Source organism: Orycteropus afer, unplaced genomic scaffold, assembly GCF_000298275.1.
Source record: "Orycteropus afer afer isolate SDZICR_OR568_19922 unplaced genomic scaffold, OryAfe1.0 scaffold00436, whole genome shotgun sequence".
NCBI classification, from domain to species: Eukaryota; Metazoa; Chordata; class Mammalia; order Tubulidentata; family Orycteropodidae; genus Orycteropus; species Orycteropus afer.
The window spans coordinates 2,592,984-2,618,752 of record NW_006922023.1 but is presented as its reverse complement, the minus strand read 5'-3'; the positions used below and the strand labels follow the sequence as shown (position 1 = coordinate 2,618,752).

The following is a 25,769-nucleotide window of genomic DNA, read 5'->3' as shown; positions in this document are numbered from 1 at the left end:
ACATACAAATAAGCTTGTAGAAACATTGTCTGGCAACCCTATACATGGTCATGTTCACACTCCCTGTTGCTTAGACATACCTGATATTCAGCCTGTCCACCCATCTATCCACCTGACAATATACATTATTTTATAGCACACATAGAACAGACCCTAAGTTAGTTCACAAAGCAAGCCTCAGTAAATTTAAAAACATTGAAACTCTGCAAAGCATCTTCTCAGATCATTTAAAAGAATTTTTATAGCAATTTTTTAATGCAACAAAATTAGAAATCAATAATGGGAAGAAAAAAAGAAAAAAAATAACCCAAATATATGGAAACTGAATAACATCCTGCTTAAAAACTACTGGGTAATAGAAGAAACAAAAAAAAGTAGTGAAAAATTCCTTGAATCAAACGAGAATGAAAACACAACATATCCAAATCTTTAGCACACAGAAAAACAGTGCTCATAAGGCAATTTACAGCAATAAATGCACATATAAAAAAGCAGAAACAAAATCCATGCCTTACTCCAATGTCTCCAACAATTACAAAAAGAACAGCAAAAAAGCTGACAGTCAGCAGCAGACTGGAAATAACAAAAATTTGAAGACCTGCATGTAAAGCCTAAAATTCTAAAGACCATCAAAGAAAAAATAGGGACAAACTTAGAGGCCCTAACACATGATGAATACACTATCAAACATAACTAAACATTCACAAACACCAGAAGACAAAATAGATGACTGGGTAGTGTCTAAAAATTAGACACTTATGTGCATCAAAAGAATTCACCAAAAGATTAAAAAAAGAGAACTTATAGACCGGGAAAAAATATTTTGGTAACAACATATTGGACAAGGGACTAATCCCTAAAATTTTTAGAAAATCTCAACACTTCAAAAAGAAAAAGATAAACATAAACAATCCAATTAAAAAATGGGCAGAGGACATGAAGAGATGGTTCATCAAAGAAGACATTTAGTCAGCCAACAAATACATGAAGAAATGCTCACGATCATTAGCTATTTGAGAATGCAAATCAAAACAAAAATAAGATATCATCTCACCCCAGGACGAATAGAAAAGTTAAGAAAAAAAAAAAAAAAAAAAAAACAGAAAATAAGAAATGCTGGTGAGAGTGTTGAGAGTGGAACACTCATGCACTGCTGCTGGGACTGTAAAATGGTGCATCCACTGTGGAAAACACTGTGTGCTTCTTTAGAAAACTGAAAATAGAAATACGTATGATCCAGCAATCCCACTACTATTCACAATAGCAAAAACTGGAAACAACCTAAATGTCCATCAATGGATGAATGGATAAACAAACTAAGGAATATACCCAATGGAATACTACACAATGTTAAACAACAATGATGAATCTGCAAAACATCTCACAACATGGATAAACCTAAGTGAAATTAGCCAATCACAAAAGGATAAATATTATATAAGCTGACTGCTATAAAAAGTCAAGAAAAGGTTTACATAAAGAAAGAAACATTCTTTGAAGTTTCCCAGGCATGGGAGGGAATGATAGGGTAAATTACTAACTAAACAGGAGATGTGTATTAACTTGGGTAAAGGCAAAGGCAACATACAACAAGGGGGAGACCAGAACAAAATGAGCAAGGCAAAGGAAGAGACTGGGAGAAGCACAAGAATTAAAGGCAACAAAGGTAAATACTATTAAGTAAACAATCCTGCAATAACAGTAATAACAGTAATCTATGATTGGATACCTAGATTGACACACAATCTAGCGAAGGCAAATAGGACTGTCTCTGTGGATATATGTGTTTCATGGAGATATTTCTACATATGTATCTATATGTGTTGCAAATATATACATGAATATAGTAGAGCATATTGGGGGCAAAGTTATGAAAACTGCTTAGCTATAACCAAACATAGTGAGGGAAGGAGTTCCTAGACCTGAGGCTCAGAACCATAGTCCTGGGCAACATCCAGGTCAATTGGCCCAACATAATCTGCAAAGAAAATGTTCTACATCCTACCTTGGTGAGTAGTGACTAGGGTCTTAAAAGCTTCTGTGTGGCCATCTAAGGTGCACCTATTGGTCTTTCCATCTGGAACAAAAAAAAGTGAAGAAAATCAAAGATGCATGGAAACAATCAGTCCACAGGAACAATGGACCATGTAAACTTCAGCCTCCAGGATCCTAAGACCAGAAGAACTAGATGCTGCCTGGCACCACAGCTGACTGCTCTGAAATAGAGCACAATAGGTCATGGATAGAGTGGAAGAAAATTGTGGAACAAAATTCAAAATCATAAAAAAAACCAAGGCTTACTCATTGGATAAAGACTGGTGGAACTCCCCATACTACGGCCTTTAGTCACCCTTTAAGCCTGGAACTGAATATACCTCTACAACTCAACTTTCAATTAAATAATAGACAGGGCTGTAAGGTGAATAATATCTCCAGGGAGGTATGTGTAAGTATTGATTGGAACATATGGAATCAAAAGTGCATCATTTTCCCAGAGATAAAGTTCAGAAGGCAGGAAGGTATAGGAAAGAAAGGTGAAAGGAAACACAAGGAAGAAGTGTGATGAGTGTTGTTACATTGTGGGGATTGCAATCAATATCATGAAACAAAATGTATATGAACTATTCAATGTAAAACTAAGTAATTCCATAAACTTTCACCCAAATCACAATAAAAAGAAAAAGAAAAAAAAAAAAAAAAAAGGCCAAGTAAGTAGACTATAGAGCAAGATGTATGGGTTGAGATGAAATTGGAATAGTAAGCTGGAGTTATTATCACAAATGGTGTGGTATTCTTGAGTGGCAGTCATTTTACAAAAGGCTGTGAGGATGGACCATGGGAGCATTTTAAAAGATTAACATGGCAATACTAATAATTTCCATTTAATGAACACTTGTGATATTTAGGCACTTCCCTAAATATTTATTATATTTTACTTTATTTAGTCCTCATAATGAGACTATAAAGTAGGTATTTCTTTACAATTGATGGCCAGGAAAACAGAGACAGCTATGCCAATAGAGGAGGTATGTTAACAACCCAGTGGTAGGGTAAAACTGGAACTGAGATGCTTCAAAACATGTCCATTTAACCATAGAGCATTTTGTTGGCAGAAACTTAACAAGGTTAAGCAGAACTTAACAAAGTTCAGACACAGTGAGCAGTTAGAGGTCAAGAAAATGAAAGGCATTGGCCAGAAAGAGGTCTAGAAGGAATCCTGTCAGAGAGGTCTCCCTCTGGCATATTTTCCACTCATTGATCAAATGTCTGCAGCAGCAGCTTATTAGGAAGGCAGAATCTTGGGTTACCTGACCTGCTGAGTCAGACTGTGCTGTTAACAGGATTCTGGGCTATTTGAGTGCACATTCAAGTCTAAGAAGTGCTAGTTGAGGTGGCCCTACCACAACAATGTCTGCCACAGCCAACTGCTGTGAGGAGAGAACCCAGGATCCTTACTTGAGTTCTAGGGGTGTCACAAGTGATTGGGAAATGTGTAGGCAAGGGGAACCCCAAAAGTATGAAAATCTACTTTTCCCAAAAGTGCCTCCAAAGAATCTCTAGTGATTCTTTTAGTGACTTTCCTTTGATGTTGAAATGGGACATGGTGTGAATTGTTTATCAAACATGGATTACCAAAAACAAAAACAAAAAACAAAACCAACAAAAACCAAACTCAGTGCTATCGAGTTGATTCTGACTCACAACAACCCTCTTTGGGTTTCCAAGGCAGTAAATCTCTACGGAAGTAGATTGTCCAGTCATCCTCCCCTGGAGTGGCTGGTGGGTTTGAACCACCAACCCTCTGGCTAGCAGTCAAATGCCTTAGGCACTACTTCACCAGAGCTCCTTAAACATGGATTACAGTATTCAAATCCTACACCTAACCAAACCTGTTGCCTTAGATTTCATGCTGATTTATGTTGTTGTTGTTGTTATGTGCCGTAGAGTCGACCCCGACTCATAGCGACCCCTCCTTGGGTTTCCGAGGCAGTATCACTACGGAAGTAGGATTGCCCAACCTTCCTTCCGAGGAGTGGCTGGTGGGTTTGAACCGCCAGCCTTCTGGTTAGCAGTCAAGTGCCTTAGCCACTATGCTACCAGAGCTCCCCCACACCCTTAAAGGTTATATCTATCCCCAAACTATTAAATTTACACTTTAATAAAGAGCTTCTAAAGATGCCACTTGTGCCTGTTGCTACCCTATAAACAGAAATTTCCTTATTAATCCCATAACTATTTCTTTCTGTAGAGGATGATGATTATAAATGGATACTTGAAGTAAAACATTATTACTTCCTTCCTCCTTCCAACCCTTTCTCCCTTTCTTCTTTCTTTTTTTTTTTTTTTAATGCTTTAGTAGATGTTTTGCTGCAAAGTCATTAAAGTAAAGTGCAATATTATGATCTTTTAACTTTTGTGACTTGTTGGGAGTCAGCACTCTGGGACACACTGACTTGAACTGGGTTTGTTTTCATTTTACTTTGTTTTTGTTGTTCAGAAATGCTAAAGAAACTTGCTTGAAACCTGATTAGACAAAGCGGCTTCAGATTGGATTAAACCCCAGGCCATCCTTAGAGAGACCCAGGTGCCATCTGGGAGTTCACATTCCACAAGATACTGAAACATATTCAAATCCCAGCATGATTAAGCAAAGTGCTGGAAAAAGTGCTGCATATGCAGAAGTAGAAAATCATTTCACCTCATTGTGTGGTACCACTTGTATTTATCTCGTGTTATGCTTAGTGGTCAAATTGTTTATACTTAGGGCCATTTTTTTATAGCTACATTGATGCAGTGTTAAACAGCAGCACTTCTACTATTAAAAAGAGATAGACGTAGATGCTTTTCTGCTTTTAATTATAGGTATGAAAAAATATTGACTCAGAACTACTTATCAAAGAATAAAAAGGCAAGCTATCTCATTTTTAGCAACCCAACAACAACTTTTCCTTTAACATAAATAATTTAGGATTTGATGCTGTTTGGGTGAGGAATGCTTGTGAATTGGCAAAGTATTTTCTCTGGAGAATCACACTATGCATGTTAGATGATGCAAGGGAAACTCCAATTAGGAAGGTTTCTGAACCATAGAGCATGCTTCAAACTGCTTTGGTTCTGGCTGTGGTCCTCCTAAGGGGAATTCTGTCTGGTGATTAGTGTCACCTTAGATTAAATTAATTGGCTCTAGTCAATCCCTAGGTGGACTCACAAAGAATAAATCTAAAGACATTAGTTTCTTTGATGAAATGAGCAGGTTACATTTCTATGACATTTTTGTGAATTATTCTAACACCTTAAAATATCTTTTTCTTTTCTTTATATGGGAAATTTCAAGTTCTGGTAAGTACACAACTATTTGAAATCTTTCTTTTGAAAATAATCTGTTTTTAGCTGATTGTATTTTGTTTTCCATTTTCTGTCTGGATAACATATTTTTGTTTGATCATTAATCATTAGAAAAAGAATGAATATTGCTAATGATTACAGTCTTTTACTCAAATATGCCAGCAAGCTTCATGATATGCTGATATTGGAATAGGAGAAAAGAAATTCAGTATCAGGAAATCAAGTAAATCCAGTTTATCCAAGTTTATTAAGTAAAGATTTTCTAATTCTAAAAGTTCTATGTTGTTGTTGTTGTTATGTGCCATCGAGTCAGACCCAACTCATAGCGACTCCTCCTTGGGTTTCCAAGGCAGTATCACTGCAGAAATAGATTGCCCAACCTTCCTTCTGAAGAGTGGCTGGTGGGTTTGAACCACCAGCCTTCTGGTTAGCAGTCAAGTGCCACAGGCACTATGCTACCAGAGCTCCTAAAAGTTCTAAATACTCATTATAAAAAACTGTACAATACATTAAAGTAGAAGGAAGCTCCTTGTAAATTAATAATGCTGTGACTACCATAATCAATAATTGGTATATTTCTTTTCTGAGTCACAACACCCTCAACCCCATCCCTTAGAGTTCTGCTAATCTGTGGAATGAACTAATTTTTCTTACAACATCCAATCTTTGAATTGCCACAAGAAGTAACATTCTGAATTTATCAATTTCCTTCTTTCATCTTCTAATTCATTCCTTCTTAACTGTCTGAATTCCTAGTTGTAGTTGTTATTATTTACTGTCCAGTAGATTCTGACTGGACAGCAGTTAATAATATGCATTTGGAGTAGAACTTCTTCATAGGATTTTCATGGCTGTAACCTTAATGGCTAAGATACTTGCCTGCTAACCAGACGGCTGGCGGTTCAAACCCACCAGCCACTCCTCGGAAGGAAGGTTGGGCAATCCTACTTCCGTAGTGATACTGCCTCAGAAACCCAAGGAGGGGTCGCTATGAGTCGGGGCTGACTCGATGGCACATAACAACAATAACAACAGCCTTAATGGAAAAAAACGTCAGGCTTTTTCTTCTGTGGTACTACTGGGTAGGTATGAACCACCAAACTTTACGTGAGCAGTCAAGTCCAAACCTTTTGTGCCACCTACTACATGACAGAAAATTAAATTTCAAATATAGTAAGTGACATGATGCATGCATCTTGTAGATCTGTCATCTGTGTCATCAAGTGAGTGGCTGAGAGAGTGGTGGGGACAATTCTTTAGTCCTGCACAGCACAGACTTAAATGCACAGTTGATTAAGACTAATGATGGCATAGATAAGTCTAACCATGGTTGAACCATTAGATTATAATGAGCCAAATGGTGTTGAAAAATCTGCTTAATCTTAAAAAAAAAAATCTATTATGATAACTCCATAGACCTCCATAGACTAACTTCAGACAACTGGGAGATTTGCCAAAGAAGGGGGGAAGAGATTGGTAGTAAGATGTCAAATCATTAGGCTCAGATTTTAATAAAAATTGATCTGGAAGCAAAGAGCTTTCTACCTCGAGGGAAGAAAATGGAGGATCTTAAGAGTCTAATGTTTCCTCTTGTTATTTCTTTCTACCTCCACTTCTTCCACAGCTTAAACTGCTGGGAGAAGAATTAATCTACTTTAGGCTGTTTCATTTGTTTGTGGCCCTTAAGTATATTATTGCCTTATTCCAATTTCAGAGGGCATAGAATAAGCCTTATTGTTTAAGATGTATATTAAAAATGTTGAATTTTCAACCAGATTCTAATTAGTTTTGAAAACTGATGAAGAAAGGTGCACAACTGAGACAGGCACTAAAAGTTGCAGAGGAATGTGGCTCTGTTTCACAGAAGGGACACTAATATCAAGATTCATGGATTACTTTGCTACCCTCACTCATGTGCACCAGCTGGATGAGCTCTGCCTTCTTGGAGGGCATCTTAACCACTCTTTGTCCCTAGCATGTCAGCTTTACACAGGCCTTTCTCTTGAAAGTTTTTAAATTACCATCTCTTCCTACTCCTGCTCTCTCCTTGATAGTCTCATGGCACTCTGGACTTTTCCTCAACTGTGCTTTGAAGTACTCTGCTTTTCCCATGGGCTCTGAAGGAGGCACATTTGGTTACATTAGGACAAAGGCCAGCTCCTTCGGAAGGAATGTGGCTTGTTCTCTCTTCAATGATGACATCGTGCTCTGTACTAACAGAGATCCTGCTATATTCTGTGTCAGGCCAACCTTACTTTGGGCTCTTAACCCTCACAACACTCCCCCTAAAACCTCCTGGGTGTTCCCAGAGCTCTCATGTACAATGAGGATCTTGTGAACTTATGTGTTTGCTACAGTCTCTTTATCAAGGCACCTGACAAATACCCTGCCAAGTGCTTTCTCTGCAAATGCTCCTCCGCTGCAGGGATGTTGCCTTCAGCTTCTACCCTTCATGTGTTTGCTTCCAAACCAGTGCTCTGAGTTGGGCAGCAGTGGGATAGAGACAGTGGAAGCCACGCTTTCCCTTCAATTAGCCTTGTCTTCCAAAGTGTCTCTCCTGATGTTAGCACACCATCTCTTATTTCAACCCCCTAAAAAACAAAACAAACCAAAACCACAAAAAACTCTTAGCATATCAGCTCATGCAAATATGTTTCCAAGAAGTCACCAGGTTAAAAGCTCCCCAAATAGTAAAAGCCAGACAGAAAACTGTTGTTGTTGTTGTTTTTATGTGCCGTCGAGTCGGACCCAATTCATAGCGACCCCTCCCCTTGGGTTTCTGAGGCAGTATCACTACGGAAGTAGATTGCCCCATCTTCCTTCCAAAGGCAGAAAACTAGTAACTTTAAAAGCCTGAGGGTGCACTTACATACACCAAATCTAACCCAACCCACTGCCACTGAGTCCATTTTGACTTATAGCCAACCCATAGGGTTTCCAGGTCTGTCAATCTTTACAGAAGTAGATTGCCTCATCTTCCTCCCGAAGAGTAACTGGTGGGTTTGAACCATCAACCCTCTGGTTAGCAGCCAATGCCTTAACCACTGCCCCACCAGTGCTCCTTGCACTTACTAAATATAATTTTGCAAAATTAGGTGTTTTCAAGTATCATTCATGTAAATATTTTCAAGTATATATATAGGTAAACTAAGCTAAAAAGTAAATGGAAGCAAAGTGGTATGAAGTCTTTTAACTAAACACTGAAGAAACTCATCCTTCTTGTAGCTGGAGAGGGCACTGAGATTAAGCAGTGTGCCCAAGGTCAGAGCACAGTTTATTGGAGGAGGATGAGAAAAGACAGTTTGCTGACTCCATTGTAAAGCTGGATTCCCCAGCTCCTGATGCCCAGGCCTGCTAAAGCTGCCTTAAGTACATAATCACTTTAAACAGCTGAGGGGGGGACAGAGGGGAAACACATCTAAATTCTGGGCTGATCTTTGAACACATTTTCCTAAGTTACAGGTAAATAAGATTTGCAAACTACCTTGGAGATATACGAAGGATCTTAGACAGCAACTTGCAACCATTTAAGTAAGTGATTTAGGTCACCTTTATAGCTGATTTATACTGACAAATATGTCTTTTTCATCCCTATAATACTGATCACATTTATTACTTTGTTCAGTTTGTCTTCAAATTGTACACTTGTTGTAAAGCTGCAGGGTATTCTTCATCTGTCAATGTTGTTGTTGTTGTTATGTGCTGTCGAGTTGGACCCGACTCATAGCGACCCCTCCTTGGGTTTCCGAGGCAGTATCACTATGGAAGTAGATTGCCCCATCTTTCTTCCAAGAAGTGGCTGGTGGGTTCGAACTGCCAGCCTTCTGGTTAGCAGTCAAGGGCCTTAGGCACTACATTATCAGAGCTCCTTCATCTGTCAATAGACACCAATAATTAAATTGATTTAAAACAAAATACTCACACAATGCTACAAATGAAAAAGCAAACCCAGAAGCATATCAACCCTTCGAAAAGTAGTCAGTCCCCTATCAGTCACAGACTCTGACTTCATTGAAAAGTGGAAGAAAAAACTTAGTGATTTGCTGAAAATGCCTCCTCTTGATTGTTAACCAGAAGGCTGGCGATTCAAACCCACCAGCTACTCCTCGGAAGGAAGGTTGGGCAATGTACTTCAGTAGTGATACTGCCTCAGAAACCCAAGGAGGGGTCACTATGAGTCAGGTCCAACTCGACAGCACATAACATCGTTCATCAAAAAACGGTGTTTCCCAAAGTATGGTAATGTGGTATGTCAGATTTTCCTGCATTTTCTACAAGTCTTCAGGGGAAGCACTTTATAATATCTTATATGGCCTTTTTTCTTCTAAGGATCTATCTGATACATTGTTTCTAGAATTTAGTGTTTAGAAAAAATGTCTTGCATATGAACTCATGTGGTTCTATTTAAGAGACAATCAGAATTTTATGAACTCTGCTTCTCCTTTTCCTTGACTGCAAAATTCTAAAAGCTCACTGCCATCGAGTCATATCCAACTCATAGTTACCCCTATTTGGGTTTCCAAGGCCATATCACTACAGAAGTAGATTGCCCAATCTTCCTTCTGAGGAGTGGCTGGTGGGCTTGAACAGTCAGCCTTCTGGTCAATGCTTTGGCATTACGCCACTAAACTATCAATTGCAAAACTCTTAATTTTCTCACTGGATGAATTTTGATTTGTGTTTCTTTTGTTATTTTTAAATTGTGTGATAATTCTTGTTATTTGTTTTAAAATTTACAAAGTATAGCAATTGTAAAAAAAACCTCCACAAATCTTATCCATAGTCCTACCATCTAGAGATAACTACCATTAACATTGGGATGTATATACTTCCAGACTTATCTCTATTGTATAATAATAAATATGTATATATATAAATCAATAATATAAAATGTTTTATGAATTGCTTTTTTTATTTAACAATATACATTACCATCTTTCTATGCCAGTAAACATAGATCTATACAGCTGTATTTAATAGTTACAAAGCTTTCCATTGCACAGGTGTATATCATAATTTATTTATCTGAGCCCGTATTAGTGCATCTAAAACGTTTTCATTTTTGATTATAAATATCCTTATTTAACTGTTCTAATTATATCTTTTTCTTTTAAGATTCTTAAAATTGTCTTTTTTAAAATGGCAGGTATAAATGAATATATGAAAAAGACCCTAGACAGATCCTGATGTTAACTATAATTAGCATTTATTTGCATTATCATGTATTTTCTATAGCTCTGTCATTCTGGAGATTAACAATTTTCTTCCTTTCTAGGTCTCAACCAAGATGAGTGAAACCCTTTCCACTAGTTTATCTAAGACTCATCCGACTTCTTCTGAAGGTCGAGTTCCCCACCCTCGCCACTTGAGCATCACCCATCCTGTCGTGGCCAAACGGATCAGCTTCTATAAGAGCGGAGACCCACAATTCAGTGGGGTCAAGGTGGTGGTCAACCCTCGCTCCTTCAAGACATTTGATGCTTTGCTGGATAACTTGTCCGGGAAGGTTCCCTTGCCGTTCGGGGTGAGGAACATCAGCACTCCACGGGGCATGCACAGCATCACGCGCCTGGAGGATCTGCAAGACGGCCAGTCCTACCTGTGCTCCCACAGGCAGAGGGTGCAGCCGGTGGATCTGGAGCGAGCTCGTCGGCGGCCACGACCCTGGCAAAGCAGCCCGGCAGTCAACGCACAAGTGCCCCGCCGCGCCGCCGCCCCGCCCATCCTGCAAAGCGGCTCCCGGAGGCTCGTGGTCTTCAAGAACGGCGACCCGCGAACGGGGCGTGTAGTGGTGGTGAACCGGAGAGTCACCCAGAGCTTTGAGGCCTTTGTCCAGCATCTCACGGAGGTCATGGGGTGGTCGGTGGCGAAGCTATACGCTACCGACGGAAGAAAGGTGAGTGAGTGTTCCTGAGGCCCTTCCTTCTGGGGTCTTTCGGCCACACGCCCCTCCCTCTCAGCCCTTGTGTGTGTAGTTATTCTGTGGACCGGAAGGCGTCGCCCTAGCGGGCGTGGGTTCCCTCAACCTCAAACTCTTCCCCTCCATCTGGCTCTCCAGTTAGGGGTGGGGGGAAGGAAACTATGCTTTTCTGTGAGGGCATCTGGCACTAGGGTCACTTCTTTCTCCCGCACTCTCTCTTCCCTTCTGCCAAGTTATGATGTGTTGGCACAGAAACCAGTCTCAACAGTACTTCTTTAAAAGGACTGGCCAAGAGTGGCATTCGCCCAGAGGGAGAAAACGTTTACCTGAGGTCCTGCAGGCAGGTGGGGGGACACTCCCTTGCAATGAGAGCCTGCCCATTGGAACACACTTTCCTGCACTGCAGCGCGCACAAGGCCTTTTCCCGCCTGGCACTGGAGCTTATTGGCTGATGCTGGGGACACGGATGCCGAAGGGAAAGCGTACTGCACACTTTGTTTTATTTAGTTACAGATCTCTTTTGTTATTCTGTAAAGAAGCCCGGGTGGAGCAGTGGTTAAGCTCTTGGCTGCTAACCAAAAGCTGGGTAGTACAAACCCACAAACCCCTTCATGGAAGGAAGAGGTGGCAGTCTGCTTGTGTAAAGATTTACATTCTTGGAAGTCCTGTGGGGCAGTTCTCTGTCATATTGAGTCACAATGAGTGGGAATCAACTTGATGGTGACAGGTTTGTTTTCTTTTTTGAAGTTATTCTCTAACACTAGTCTCTCTTCCTCCCTAGTACTGTGCTCAGCAAAGATATTGCCCCCTCCCCCGCTTTTTGGTATGTTATGCTATTTAGTATACATCACTGAACCCTAACAAATGCTTGGTTAGCAACATCAAGCCCAGGAAGTTGATTGATTCAGTCAAAATTATAAAATTACCACATGGGAAGAATAAAAGTTTATGTTGCTTAAGTGAAAATCTGAGCTCTTTGCTTTCTTCTAGATTCCCAGCCTCCAGGCGGTGATTCTGAGCTCTGGAGCCATTGTGGCAGCAGGAAGGGAGCCATTTAAACCAGGAAATTATGACATCCAAAAGTACATGCTTCCTGCTAGGTTACCAGGGATTGCTCATCGCATGTACCCCAAAGGAAATGCTAAGTCAGAAAGCAGAAAGAGTAAGTTACTAAAATATATAGCCCTTATTTTTAGCACTGAGAATTTTTATTTTTTAAATTTTACCTTAACAAAAAAAAAAAAAAAAAAAATCCATGCTTAAATGACCAGTTTCCTTTGTCCAGAGGAGAAAATAAGAGGTTTTTGAAATATTCTCAGGTGAAATTGGTAATATTTATCATCAGAAAGAGATTATATAATTTTTTTTTTTAGATTTTTCTGAATCAGTCAATGATGTATCTATTTAAATTGATGGGGTATGCTTTTTTGCATATAAAAACAAAACAAAGCCAATTAAGTGGATTCCAAATTCTGGCAACCCCATGTGTTATAGAGTACAATTATTCTGTAGGGTTTTGTTGGCCATAATCTTTATAGAAGCAGATTCCAAGTCTTTTCTATCACAGCACAACTGGGTAGGTTTGAACTGCCAAACTTTAGATATAATACCTAGTTAAAAAATCAGAATGCCAGTATTTCTGGTTTTGGAGAAGAATTCTATGGAATCCATGTTAAGTGACATCTTTTGTAGATGCGATTTTCTCTAAGTAGTAGCACATAGCATTCGTAGATGAGCTCAGCAAATTGGCTATCCTTTTTCAAATCTCTTAACTGCAGATAGAGAGCTCTGGTAGTGTAGTGCCTAATGCACTTGACTGCTAACCAGAAGGGTGGCGGTTCAAACCCACCAGGCACTCCTCAGAAGGAAGGTTGGGCAACCTACTTCTGCAGTGATACACTCTTGGAAACCCAAGGAGTATGCTGTATTTTCTACAGTTATTCCAGTAACAACCACAGACCCTTAGATCCATTTTTTTTTTTTTCAGTTTAAAAATGTTCATGCAGCCAAAAATAATATAGGTTGGCTGATTAACAATAAAGTAAGTTGATAATTCCTTAGGAACTGGTGTTCAAGGAGACATTGTCTTTTCGAAGGAGGAAGGCCTTTTAAGGCCCAGGTTTGTGGATTAGACTCCATATTTTCTATGACAGCATAGCTAATCTCATTCATTCTGCTCAATATTTCTAGCAAAACTTCAGCTGTGTGCTCAGTCATTGATTGCTATTTATACTTAATTTTAATTTCATTCTATTTAGCCATAGAGTAATATGCGTTTGAAGTGTTAATCCCACTACTTATTGCTAATGTCAGGGAACTCATCTATTATTTATCATTCTCATTTTATTATGGATATATTCAGTAGGTAATTAGTAGTGCATCTGCCAGTACTATTTCACTTCAGTTATTTTACTAAAACTATTTCATTATTTTGTATCTGGTATAGGTACCTGAGTATGATTTTTGGTGGCTTTAGAGATTCTGAGGGCTTTAAGTTTTACCTGAAAACAAAAAAACAAACAAAACAAACAGAGATACTTTTTTATTTGCAAGTTTGGTAAGAGTATATGCAAAAGAAGAAGAAAAATATTTCTATAGTTTTATACTCTGAAGCATTAAAGATATTTACCTGATGGCAAACAAAACAAAACAACGAAACTCACTACCATCGAGTCAATTCCGACTGTTAGTGACCCCTGTTGGGGTTTCTGAGGCAGTAAATCTTTATGGAAGTAGATTGCCCAGTCAGCCTTCCAGGAGTGGCTGGTGGGTTTGAACCGTGCACCTTCTGGTTAGCAGTCAAATGTCTTAGGCACTATGCCACCTGTTGGCAAGCATGTGAAAATCAATGCAAACTACAGATATAAATTTGATTGACTTTAAGAAACATGAGTGCCAAGGTTAATTCTAAAGACACACATTAAAAGATAACCAGATGTTTAGGCTTGTGTCTAGTTCTTTTTTGTGGTTTACTGTACTAAGTAAATGCTAAATTAATAATTATTACTTCATTATTCTAGCCTTTAAAATAAATTCTAAAGGTGTTTCAACTTTCATAGAGCTATAGATATCTCCCTTTGATGTGAACAGGTAGAAAAATAAATACTGACATAAATTGTTACTTGCCTTGTTTGAGTAGGTAAGTAGCACTTGATTAGACTGCAGTTTCAGTACTGTTGTTGTTGTTGTTGTTATGTGCCGTCGAGTCGGACCTGACTCGTAGTGACCCCTCCTTGGGTTTCCGAGGCAGTATCACTATGGAAGTAGATTGCCCCATCTTCCTTATGAGGAGTGGCTGGTGGGTTTGAACGGCCAACCTTCTCATTAGCAGTCAAGTGCCGTAGGCACTAAGCTATGAGAGCTCCTAGTAGTAAGCAAAAACCTAACAAAACCCTTTATTTTTGTTAGGATCCTTAGGAGTTCCTTTTAAAAATTACTTTATTAAACTTATTAACATTAAATTTTTGTTAATCTCCTCATTTATGTAGAATTATAAAGTCTCATTTAAAAAGTAATGTGTAAAAATATACCAGATACTACAGTATGTTTCTCCAAATAACAAACAGCTACATAGAGGTGAAAAAGATATGAATCAAACTTTACTATGATATTCAGAAAATACTGTGTTTTACGTACTAACACTTTCTCTTTTTTTTCCTCTTCTTTGCTGCATTTTCCATTGGATGCTTATAACTTCTCTACTTTCCACATTGCATTTTGATGTGGGTCATTTTCCCTCTTAATATCTTGAAAGCAAGCACACATGTGCCTTCAAGCCCAAGGTCCCAGATTTATTCTGTTTCTTCTCACAAAATGCAAAATAATAATAATGATTGCTACTCAGACTGTTCTTTTGCTCCTGAGCATTATTTGGCCTTAGAAAAAAATGATTCTCAAAATTTATCAGTAAATCCTTCTGAAGATGATATTGAGAAATCAGTTATTTTTAATCAAGATGGCACCATGACAGTTGAGATGAAAGTTCGATTCAAGATAAGAGAGGAGGAAACCATAAAATGGACAACTACTGTCAGTCGAGTTGATCTTTCTAATAATGATGAAAAGTGTGAGGCAAGCAGTTTTTCAGGAAGACCAGATGATCAGTCATCAGGTTTAAAGGTTGCAGCATGTGCATTGTCTGCAGAAATCTTGCCTATGATGAAAAGCAATAATGAAGAGAGCAGTTTGGTAGAGAAGAGCACTCAAATGACAGATCAAAGGGTTGAAACTTGTAGTTCTGCTAGTTGGGAGAATGCTGTTCTGGACACAGATGTCATTCAGGTAACTCAGGATCAAGAAAAGCACCATTTTTATAGGCCCCCTACACCTGGACCAAGGAGAGTAAGACAAAAGAAATCTGTGATAGGGAGTGTAACCTTAGTATCTGAAACAGAAATTCAAGAGAAAATGATTAGACAGTTTTCCTATAGTGAAGAAATGAAAGATGAGGGAAACAAATCTGAGTATCATATGTTCAAACGTTCTAGTGGTAAAATGTCATCTATATCTAACAAACCAGCACTTTTTCAGACCAATAATGATGAGCAGATGGATTCATCTTTAGAAAGAAAAATGGAAAGCAGATTGCTCAAGTCAAGTGCTGTAAGTACTGGTGTTATAGAAATTACAAGTGAGAAGATGTTAGAGGTGTCTCATGATGGCTTGCCAAAGCCTGTTTCAGAGAACTCAGTTGTGGAGAAAGATATTGTTGATAGTATAATATCAGATGACAAAACTATTAACAAGAAATTTAGACCTTATGAGAATATCAATTATAGGCTTAGTACTGTCTCAGCAGATAAAACTCACTTATCAGGTACAAACTCTGGAACAGATCAAACTATTTCTGAGGCTTCAGCTTCAGTAATATCTTCAACTGTCACTACAAGAATTGACGAACTAATTAGTGAATTTGCTCAGTGTGGTTTGACAAAACTTCCAGATAATGAAAAGCTGATTTCATCATCTATTGCCAGCAAAAAGAAGAAGAAATCTCAGCAGCAAGTAATAAATACAAGACATCAACATGGGGAGATTGTAACTAAAGGAATCCCCAGAAAGAGGGAGAAAATGAACACAGGAGGTAAAATTGCACAGGAAACCATATCACAAGATTTGCACAGTTCCCCTAAAGAAGGAATGCTTTGTGAGGAAGACCTCCATGCAAGTAATATGGTGATTGAATCAAATGATCTCTGTTCTAAAAGTAATCTGAATTTCAAGATTTCTAAGAATTTCCATAGAAATAAATTAAATACTATTAAAAATCCAAAGCTTCAAGGACTTTTAGCGAAGGCCAAATCTAGATCACTAAAGAAAGTGAGCTTAGGAGGACCTAGTAAAAGGGTAATTGGACAAGGAGATAAAATATTTCCACAGAGTGAATTTAAATATTGCAAAAATGCTTTTGAAAATAAAAGTTTATTTCATGTCTTTAACTTCTTTGAGGAAACACCCAGAACTTCTTGTGGACTACAGTCTCAGGAAGAAGTGACATCTGGGTACTTGAGAGGAGTGACAAAGAAGAGTTTAGTTTCAAAAGTTAATGATTCACATATAACTTTAAAACACCAGAAAAAACAAAAAGGAGAAAAGTTGAAATCAAGTACTGTTGTAAGTAAACAGCATGCTGCAACCATGGCAAATTCCTTAGCTTCTTTGAAAAGAGCTCATCTTCCTGAGAATATTGGCCATCATTCACCTCAAAATTACATACAGAGATGGTTGCAGAATGTAAAACCATTTCCAGTTTTGCAACCTAGAAAATCATCTCCAATATGCAAAAGTGAAAGGAATGTGGTAAGTTATAACAATTGTGGTTTTTCAGGAAATAATCTCCGCACAAGTTCAAGAAAAGGAAATAATTTTGCTATGAGAAGTAATAAGCACATAACTGAAAATGCCAGTTTGACAAGAGGTAATGTAGGTAAAGAGGTAGGTAAGTCCCTTATTGCCAAAGATAATGGTGAAGAACTTACCAAAGACCTCTGTGAGAACCAAGCTGGATTTCTAAATGATGCTTACTTGATTTCCCTGCATGAACATTGTACTTTATCACAATCAGATGTTGATGATCACAATACTAAAAGTCAGGCATCTGCTGAAAACACAGGACAAGAGGTAAACCTTGCTTGTCAAGAAATAAGCCTAGTTAAAAAAGAACAAAGTGTAGAAGCTGCTGTTCAAGTAGATCCCATTGGAGAAGACACCCAAAAAGACCTTGTACCAGTCCTGTTGCTTCACCAACTGCAAGCTTCATTTCCTAGTATTCCAAAGACTCAGAATGGAGCTATTCAAATGGCAGGTTCACTTTCAGATGTTTCTTTCCCTTCTCCTGCAATACATAATTCATCCACTAGTCTTCTTCTAGCTTGGCTCCTGGTGCTAAATCTAAAAGGAATTATGAGTAGCTTCCATCAAGGTGATACACACAAGAGTACCAGCAAATCTTCAGAAATACTGGCATTATTAGAGGTTCTAAAGCACATTTCCATCACAGAGGAAGCTGATGACTTGAAGACTGCTGTTGCCAGTTTAGTGGAGTCAACCACAGATTGCTTTAGACTCACTGAGAAAGAACAAGGTATGGTTCCAATAGGACTTTCTGCAGATTGTTTGCCGGCCAACACTCAGAAAGTTCTTTTGTGCACTGAAAATGAAAAAACACAGGAAATACCCTCTTTTACCAATGTCCCTGAAGACTGTGTTCCAGAAGTGAATTACTCTCCAAGTGCTAAGTGCACTATGAGTAAGATTTCTTTTACAGAAGAGACCTGTAACCCCAATAATACTTTTTTTCCTGATGATGGTTGTGCCATGGTTCAGACCTTCTCCAGGAATAAGGCTTGTTTCCTAGGAGAGGTTTGTTCATTTACTGATGCTGTGTCTAGTTTTCAAAAGGAGAACTATATTCATGCGTCAGCTTGCCCAATTGATGAAGCCTACATTCCCATCAAATTCTGTAATACCAATGACTTTTTAAATTCTAAAGAAAATGCATATACTGATAACTTGCAATTGATTGAAGAGTTAGAAAGGGTTGATGAAGTTCAAAAAGACCTCAATATTTTGGCAGACCCTGAGTATAAAAATAGCTTTACTACATTAATGTCACACAAAAATATGAGTAATTTAAGCCATTGTGGCCTTTTCCTAAATTCAACAGAACCAGAATTTGGTAAGAAACAGAAACATGGTTCTCTAACTCAATTTCAGAGTTGTTCACTAGACTATAAAAACCAGGATAAAAATGCACATACATCCTTTGATAAGGAAGAATCAAGGACTTCTGAAGAAGCAGGCTCAATAACTAACAGCATGACATCAAGTGAAAGAAACATTTCAGAATTAGAGTCTTTTGAAGAGTTAGAAAACCAGGACACCAATATCTTTAATACAAAGGTAAATGCCAGAGAGCAAGCTAATGCTGAATCAACCCCAAAAGAGTTAGCAGCTAGTAAAAATTTGGAATTGATAGAAGTCTCTAGCAGAAACATTATAGAAGAAGAAAGAAAGAGCAGTGTAATTTGTGAGACAATTGGTAGAAGGCTGATAACACCACCATCTTTAGTTTTTTGCTATGATTCTAACCAAAACACTGAAAAGGAGATCAACGAAGGCAAAACTAAAAGCAGAATACAAATGATGGTAAAAAGCATGGAAATTGGAAGTTATCCAAAAGTGTCTCTTGATTTTAAAAAAAGTGTAGTAAGTCAAATAAGTTCTGATTTGTCAGACTATAGACAAGACAGTGAGAGTAAAAAAGCATCCAGTGATGCTTTCAATGATAGTGGTGAAGATATTTCCCAGGAAAAAGAATACAACATAGGGTTTGTTAAAAGAACAATAGAAAAACTTTATGGTAAAGCAGAGATTGTTAAACCATCTCTTTTTTTGGGGTCTACACAAAGATCTCAGGTTTGGCCTCACAATTCTGTAGAATTTCAGTGTGCTAGGAAAGTAGGCCCTTATGAGTCTGAACAGGTAGGTAGTAGTTCACCTATGTTGCAGGAGTTTTCAGAGGAAATACAAGATAAATGTGACTTTAATGGTCTGAGGGCCAGTAATAATGGGGAAGGTACTGTAGAACATGGTACAAAGCAAAATGATCATAACAGAATTCTTAGGGACATATGTGAAGGAGTACTGATCGACAAAGGCAAGTGGTTCCTTAAAGAGAATCATTTGCTAAGGGTGTCATCTCCTGAAAATCCTGGCATATGTGGCAATGTGGATACCACATCAGTGGATACACTATTTGATAATAACAGCAATGAAGTACCATACTCACATTTTGGGAATTTGGCCCCAGGCCCAACTATGGCTGAATTATCATCTTCAGAACTAGAGGAAATTACTCAACCTCTTGAACTGAAATGTCACTATTTTAATATGCCTCATGGTAGTGACTCTGAGGCTTTTCATGAGGATTTGTTAGATGATGAAAATAAAATCTGCACCATGGAAAAGATACCAAATCACCGTGCAGAGGAGAAGGGTAATCATCGGTCTGGAAGAGTATGTACTTCTGTCACTCATGCCTTTACATCTGCTGGTAACAAAGTCCATCCTGAATCTGATAGTAATATTAAAAACCAGCTATTGCCTGACAATAAAATGATTCATGGTACTCTTCAGGAAGGTGACTCTTTGGATAAACTCTATGCTATTTGTGGTCAACATTGCCCAATACTAACTGTTACTATCCAACCCATAAATGAGAGAGACCGAGGATTTGTGTATCGTAAAAACTCTGATATAGAGAATTTCTTAGGTTTCCATTTATGGATGAGAGTACAACCATATTTCCTACAGTCAAACAAAAATGTGGTCAAAGATACCGACAATAAAACAAGTAGGAGAAAAGTATTTATAGATAATGCCATTGATGAGGCATTTGACTGGCTTTATTTCAACAACATGTACAACTTGATGGATAAAAGAAGAAAATTAAAAAGAATTAACTTCTTGGACTTAGAGGAAAAATATAATTTAAATAAATTTCAATCAAATCTAAAGAAAAGATTTTATGTGAATTACTTGAACACACCATTGTTACCTGTGGGTGAAGTGAATTCAAATATAGAAGATCCCAGCAATCAGACAAATGAAATCTTTAAAGCAGTTGATGAGAATAACAATTTATTAAACAACAGATTCCAGAGCTCAAAAACAAACCTGAATCAAGTAGTAAGAGGAAATATGAACTATCATTCCTCCCTTGGAATGATTGTTCAAACCTACCTGTTAGATATTTGTCAAGTTGAGACATCCTTAAATATCAGCAACAGAAATGTATTAGAAATACTTCATATTTTGGAAGATGAAAATATTTTTACATGGGAAGATGAAACCAATTAATTTTAATCAATCTTAAAAGAAGTGATGAACAAGAAGATTTGTAATTGAAGTATCACCATTGTCCTTGTCCATCAATACTTTTTTGTTTGTTTGTTTTTTGTAACATGATGAAGCACATGACATAGGGTACAGACTAGACCTCTAAGAATTTCTCTCTGCTTCTTCAAAATGAGGCTGCCCTAGAATATTTGTCCTTGGATAATCCAATTTGACATTCGTTAGTCCTCTGTTTTTCATTTTCTCTGCAATTATGGACTCAGTTTCTATTATATTGTTTTGCAATCATTTCTGTGTGGTTTTCTGCACTTAAATAATTTCATATGTCTATATTTTTTCTCTCAGAATGTCATAAATGTCATATGGAAAAGATTTGTATCTTCTTTTTCTTTTCTTTGATATGTTGCTAGCTAAGTACAGAATGCATATTGAATGTATTGATGAATAAATGGAATATACATAGCCTTAAAATACTTAGTTTATTAACAACTGTTTTGATGAAAAAAAAAAAAAAAAAGAAGTATGATTTGTAAGGTCTCCACAACAACCTCATAGTTTCTTTTGCTGAATGTGTGGAACCCAGTTCCCTCAAAACATCTCTCTTGCAAGCATTTCCATGGGCCAGGGGTTCATCATTTTCTCATGATTTGAAAGAGGTGTTCTACTACTAAATTTCATTTATAGTTGTTTTACTAGAAACTGAATCTTTTAGACAACAGCAGAATGTCAAGAAATCCAAAGAGGTTAGAAAGAAATCGGGGAAAAATTTAAGGCAGGCCCTGTGAAGAAATATTAAAGGAGCTGGAATTATTTAGCCTGGAATAGAAAAGAGAAAGGTGACTTGTAAAATTCTCAAATTAGAAAAAAAGAATTGTGAACAAGAACTTGACAGATTGTTTTTCCTATATTCATCTACATTAATAAAACGTTTAATTAGATATGAATAAAAGCATGCACCTCTAGTCAGTCAGTTTGTCGTACTGTGGTGGCTTGCATGTTGCTGTGAAGCTGGAGGCTATGCCATTGGTCATGCTGGCACAGAACCTGGCTGTGTTTTGTTCTGTTGTACTTGGGGTAGCAATGAGTCAGAACCAACTCAATGGTACCTGACAACAACAACAAAACAAAAGCATGTGTCCTGGAAGCATAAATAAAGTTGATTAGACTATGAACTAAGAAAAATAAATAATCTATTTTGAATACTTGTAGTATTTTACTTGAGAACCAGGCAACCTTTTAAGGTTCCTTCCACTTTATGATGATATAGGAACAAGACTTATAAGACTTCAAAATCAGTATTTTTTGTCTGGGACTGACTTAAAGTACAATGATTAGTGTTCTTGGAGCCACAGATGGAAGTGCTAAAATAACATGTGTGACATTTAGGAACTAAATACAATTAATTATAAAGAATACTTTTGGTTTCAGGTCAGTGTGTGTCATAAATTCATATAAAATATGAATTGTCATTTACTTCATCAGCTAAAGATTACCTCTACATGTTGTTAGGTGCTGTTGAGTCAGTTCCAACTCATAGCGACCCTATGTACAACAGGCTGAAACACAGCAAATTTTCCCAGTGCAGTACATGGTTTGATTTTTTTTTTCTTTTTATTGTCATTTGGGTGAAAGTTTACATAGCATATTAGTTCTCCATGCAATTATTTATACAGAATTTATTTTGTGATATTGATTGCAATCTCCACAATATAACAGTATTTTTCCCATTTCCTCCCTGTGTGTACCATTTCTTTTTGTCCATCTACCCTATCCCTACTTTCTGATGAGCTCTGTTAGTGTAGAGGATAGTGCATTTGACTGCTAACCAAAAGGTCAGCAGTGCGAACTCACTAGCTACTCTGTGAGAGAAAGATGAGTAGTTTGCTTCTGTGAAGATTTATAGCCTTGGAAACCCTATAGGGCAGTTCTACTCTGTTTTAGATGGTCACTATGCATTGGAATCGACTCAATGACTGGTTTTTTTTCTGCTTTCCGAGCTTTATTCCTGGGCAAATGTGGCCCTTTTGATCTTCTTTAACTGGTTGTATTAATGAATGCGTATCTCTCTCATGTTACTGTTCATTTTATAAGCCTGTCTACTGTTTGGCTGAAAGTTGAGCCACTGGGGTGAGTTTGGTTCCAGGCCTGAAAGATTTCTAAGGACCATAATCTCAGGTGGTCCACCAGTCTCTATCAAACCATTAAGCCTTTTTATTATTAGATATTACTATGATTTTTTTCCCCCACATTTCTTTCCACACTCTATAATAGGACTTTCTATTGTGATACCTTTCAGAGAAGTTGGCTGAGGTAGCTAGGCACCATCTAGTTCTTCTCATCTCAGGATAGTGGAGGCTACAGTTCAAGTGGCCCTTTGGACTAATTGTTTCCATGCATCTTTGATTTTTCTTCACTCTTCACTCTTTATTGCACCTTAGATGGCCACTTAAAAGCTTTTAAGACCCCAATCAGTAACCATCAAAGTAGGATGTAGAACATTGTCTTTGAGCAATATGCTATGCCAATTGATCTTGATTTCCCCAAGATTATGGTATGAACCCTAGGCCCAATGAGTCATTCCCTCAAAGTGTTTGATTATGGCTAGGAGATCTTCATAACTGTGCCCCCTGTATGTTCTACTATATTCATATATATATATATATATAACTCATATAAATACATACATATACATGTACTCTGTAAAACCTATGTATTTTTGTGGGTGCTTTGATTTCTCTGTTCAGCTTGCACATATAAGTATTTACTCATACATTATTTTTATTACAAGATTGTGAATGTAATAGTATTTATTTATGTTGCCTTTAACACTGTTCTCCAAGTGTCTTCCTTTGCCTTGATCATTTTGTGCTGAGCTCCCTCTTAAAGTGTGTTGCCTTCCCCTTCACACAAGTTAAAATGTGTCTACCCTCTAGTTTGTGGTTACTCCACCCCTCCCCAATAACCTTCAAAGAATGTTTCTAAAAAACATGTTTTGACTATTTATAATAGTGATCTCATACAATATTTCCCCTTTTGTGATTGACTAATTTTACTCAGCATAATATCATCCAGGTATATCCATGTTAGGATATGTTTCACAGATGCATTATTACTTTTTAATGTTGCACAGTGTTTGTTTCTGTAGGTATGATAGTTTGTTTATCTATTTATCTTTTAATGGGCACTTAGGTTGTTTCCATCTTTTTGCTATTGTAAACACTGTTGCTATGAACATGGGTGTGCATATATCTCTTGGTCTTACAGCTCTCTTCCTCTAGGATATGTACCTAGTAGTAGGATTGCTGGATCATACAGTATTTCTATTTCTAACATTTTAAGGTAGTGCCATATCATTTTCCACAGTGGTTGCACCATTTTATAATCCCACTCATAGTGTAGGAAGGTTCTAATCTCTGAAAACCCTTGCCAGAATTTTATTTTATTTTATTTTTAAACTTTGCTATTGTGGCTAAAGTAAGATTATATCTCATTGTTTTGATTCACATCTCTCTAATGGCTAATGCCACCACTCCTCTGTCAGTTTGGTGTACTGTGGTGGCTTATGTGTTGCTGTGAGGCTGTAAGCTATTCCACCCGTATTTCAAATACCAGTAGGGTCATCCACTTAGCAGAGCTTCCAGGCTAAGATAGACTTGGAAGAAGAGTAGGGCCATCCACTTCTGAAAAAAATTGGCTACTGAAAACCTTATGAATAGCTTTGAAACACTGTGATATATTACTGGAAAAGTTTATGAATAGCCCTGATACATTGTCTGATATAGTGCCAGAAGATAAGCCCCTCAGGTTGGAAGGCCCTCAAAATACAACTGGGGAAAAGCCGTCTCCTCAAAGTAGAGTCAGTTTTAATGACATGCAGTAAAGCTTTCGGAAGCTTCATTTGCTAATGGGGCATGACTCAAAATGGGAAGAAATAGCTGCAAACATTCATTAATATTCAGAACATGCAATGTACACAGTATGAATGTAAGAAAATTGGAAGTTGTCAAAGATGAAGTGTGACACATAAAGATCAATAGGAGCTCTGGTAGCATAGTGCTTGAGGCATTTGACTGCTAATCAGAAGGCTGGCAGTTCAAACCTACCTGCCCCTCCTTGGAAGGAAGATTGGGCAATCTACTTCTGTAGTGATTCTGCCTTGGAACCCAGAGAGGGGTCTCTATGAGTCAGATCCCACTCCATGGCAAACAACAACAACAACAAGAACAGGCATTAGTGAGCTGAAATGGACTCGTATCAGATATTTTGAATCAGATAATCATGGTCTACTGTGCTGCAGATGACAGATTAAAGAGGAATGGCATTTCATTCATTGTCAAAAAGAATGTTTCAAGATCTATCCTGAAGTACAATGTTGTCAGTGATAGGATAATAACTATATATCTATGAGGAAGACCAGTTAATATGACTGTTATTCAAATTTATGCACTAACCACTAAAGCCAAAGATGAAGAAATTGAAAATTTTTACCAACTCCTATAGTCTGAAATTGACCAAACATGCAATCAAGATATATTAATGGTTACTGGTGGTTGGAATGCAAAAGTTGGAAACAAAGAAGTATTGGTAGTTGAAAAATATGGCTTTGATGATAGAAATGACACTGCACTGGAGATTGCATGATAGAATTTTGCAAGACCAACAACTTATCCATTGAAAATATGTTTTCAACAACATAAAGGGTGACTTACACATGGACATCACCAGGTGGAATACACAGGAATCAAATAAACTACATCTGTGGAAAGAGGCATTAGAGAAGTGCAATATCATCTGTCAAAACAAGGCCTGGAGCTGACTGTGGAACAGACCATCAATTGTCCCTGTGCAAATTCAAGTTGAAGCAGAAAATAATTAAAACAAGTGCATAAGAGTCAAAATACAACCTTGATTATATTGCACTTGCATTTACAGACCATGTAAAGGATAGGTTTGACAGAATGAACATGAATGACTGAACACCAGATGAGTTATGGGATGACATTAAAAACATCACATAATTAAAGTTAAAGGTCACTAAAGACACAAGAAAGGAAGAAAAGATCAACATAGATGCCAGAAGAGACTCTGAAACTTACTCTTGAAAGGAGAACAGCTGCAGAGAATGGAAGAAATGATGAATGAAAGA

The 25,769-nt window shown here is 37.7% G+C and overlaps 1 protein-coding gene across 1 annotated transcript in view; it reads left to right on the top strand.

Moving 5' to 3' along the window:
* Window positions 1-10,633: 10,633 nt before the first annotated feature.
* Window positions 10,634-25,769, top strand: part of RP1 (RP1 axonemal microtubule associated) — an 874,252-nt gene continuing 859,116 nt past the window's right edge. Inside the window, 2 exon segments of the mRNA XM_042782735.1 lie at window positions 10,634-11,242; window positions 12,257-12,428. Coding sequence (XP_042638669.1) covers window positions 10,634-11,242; window positions 12,257-12,428 — 781 coding nt within the window.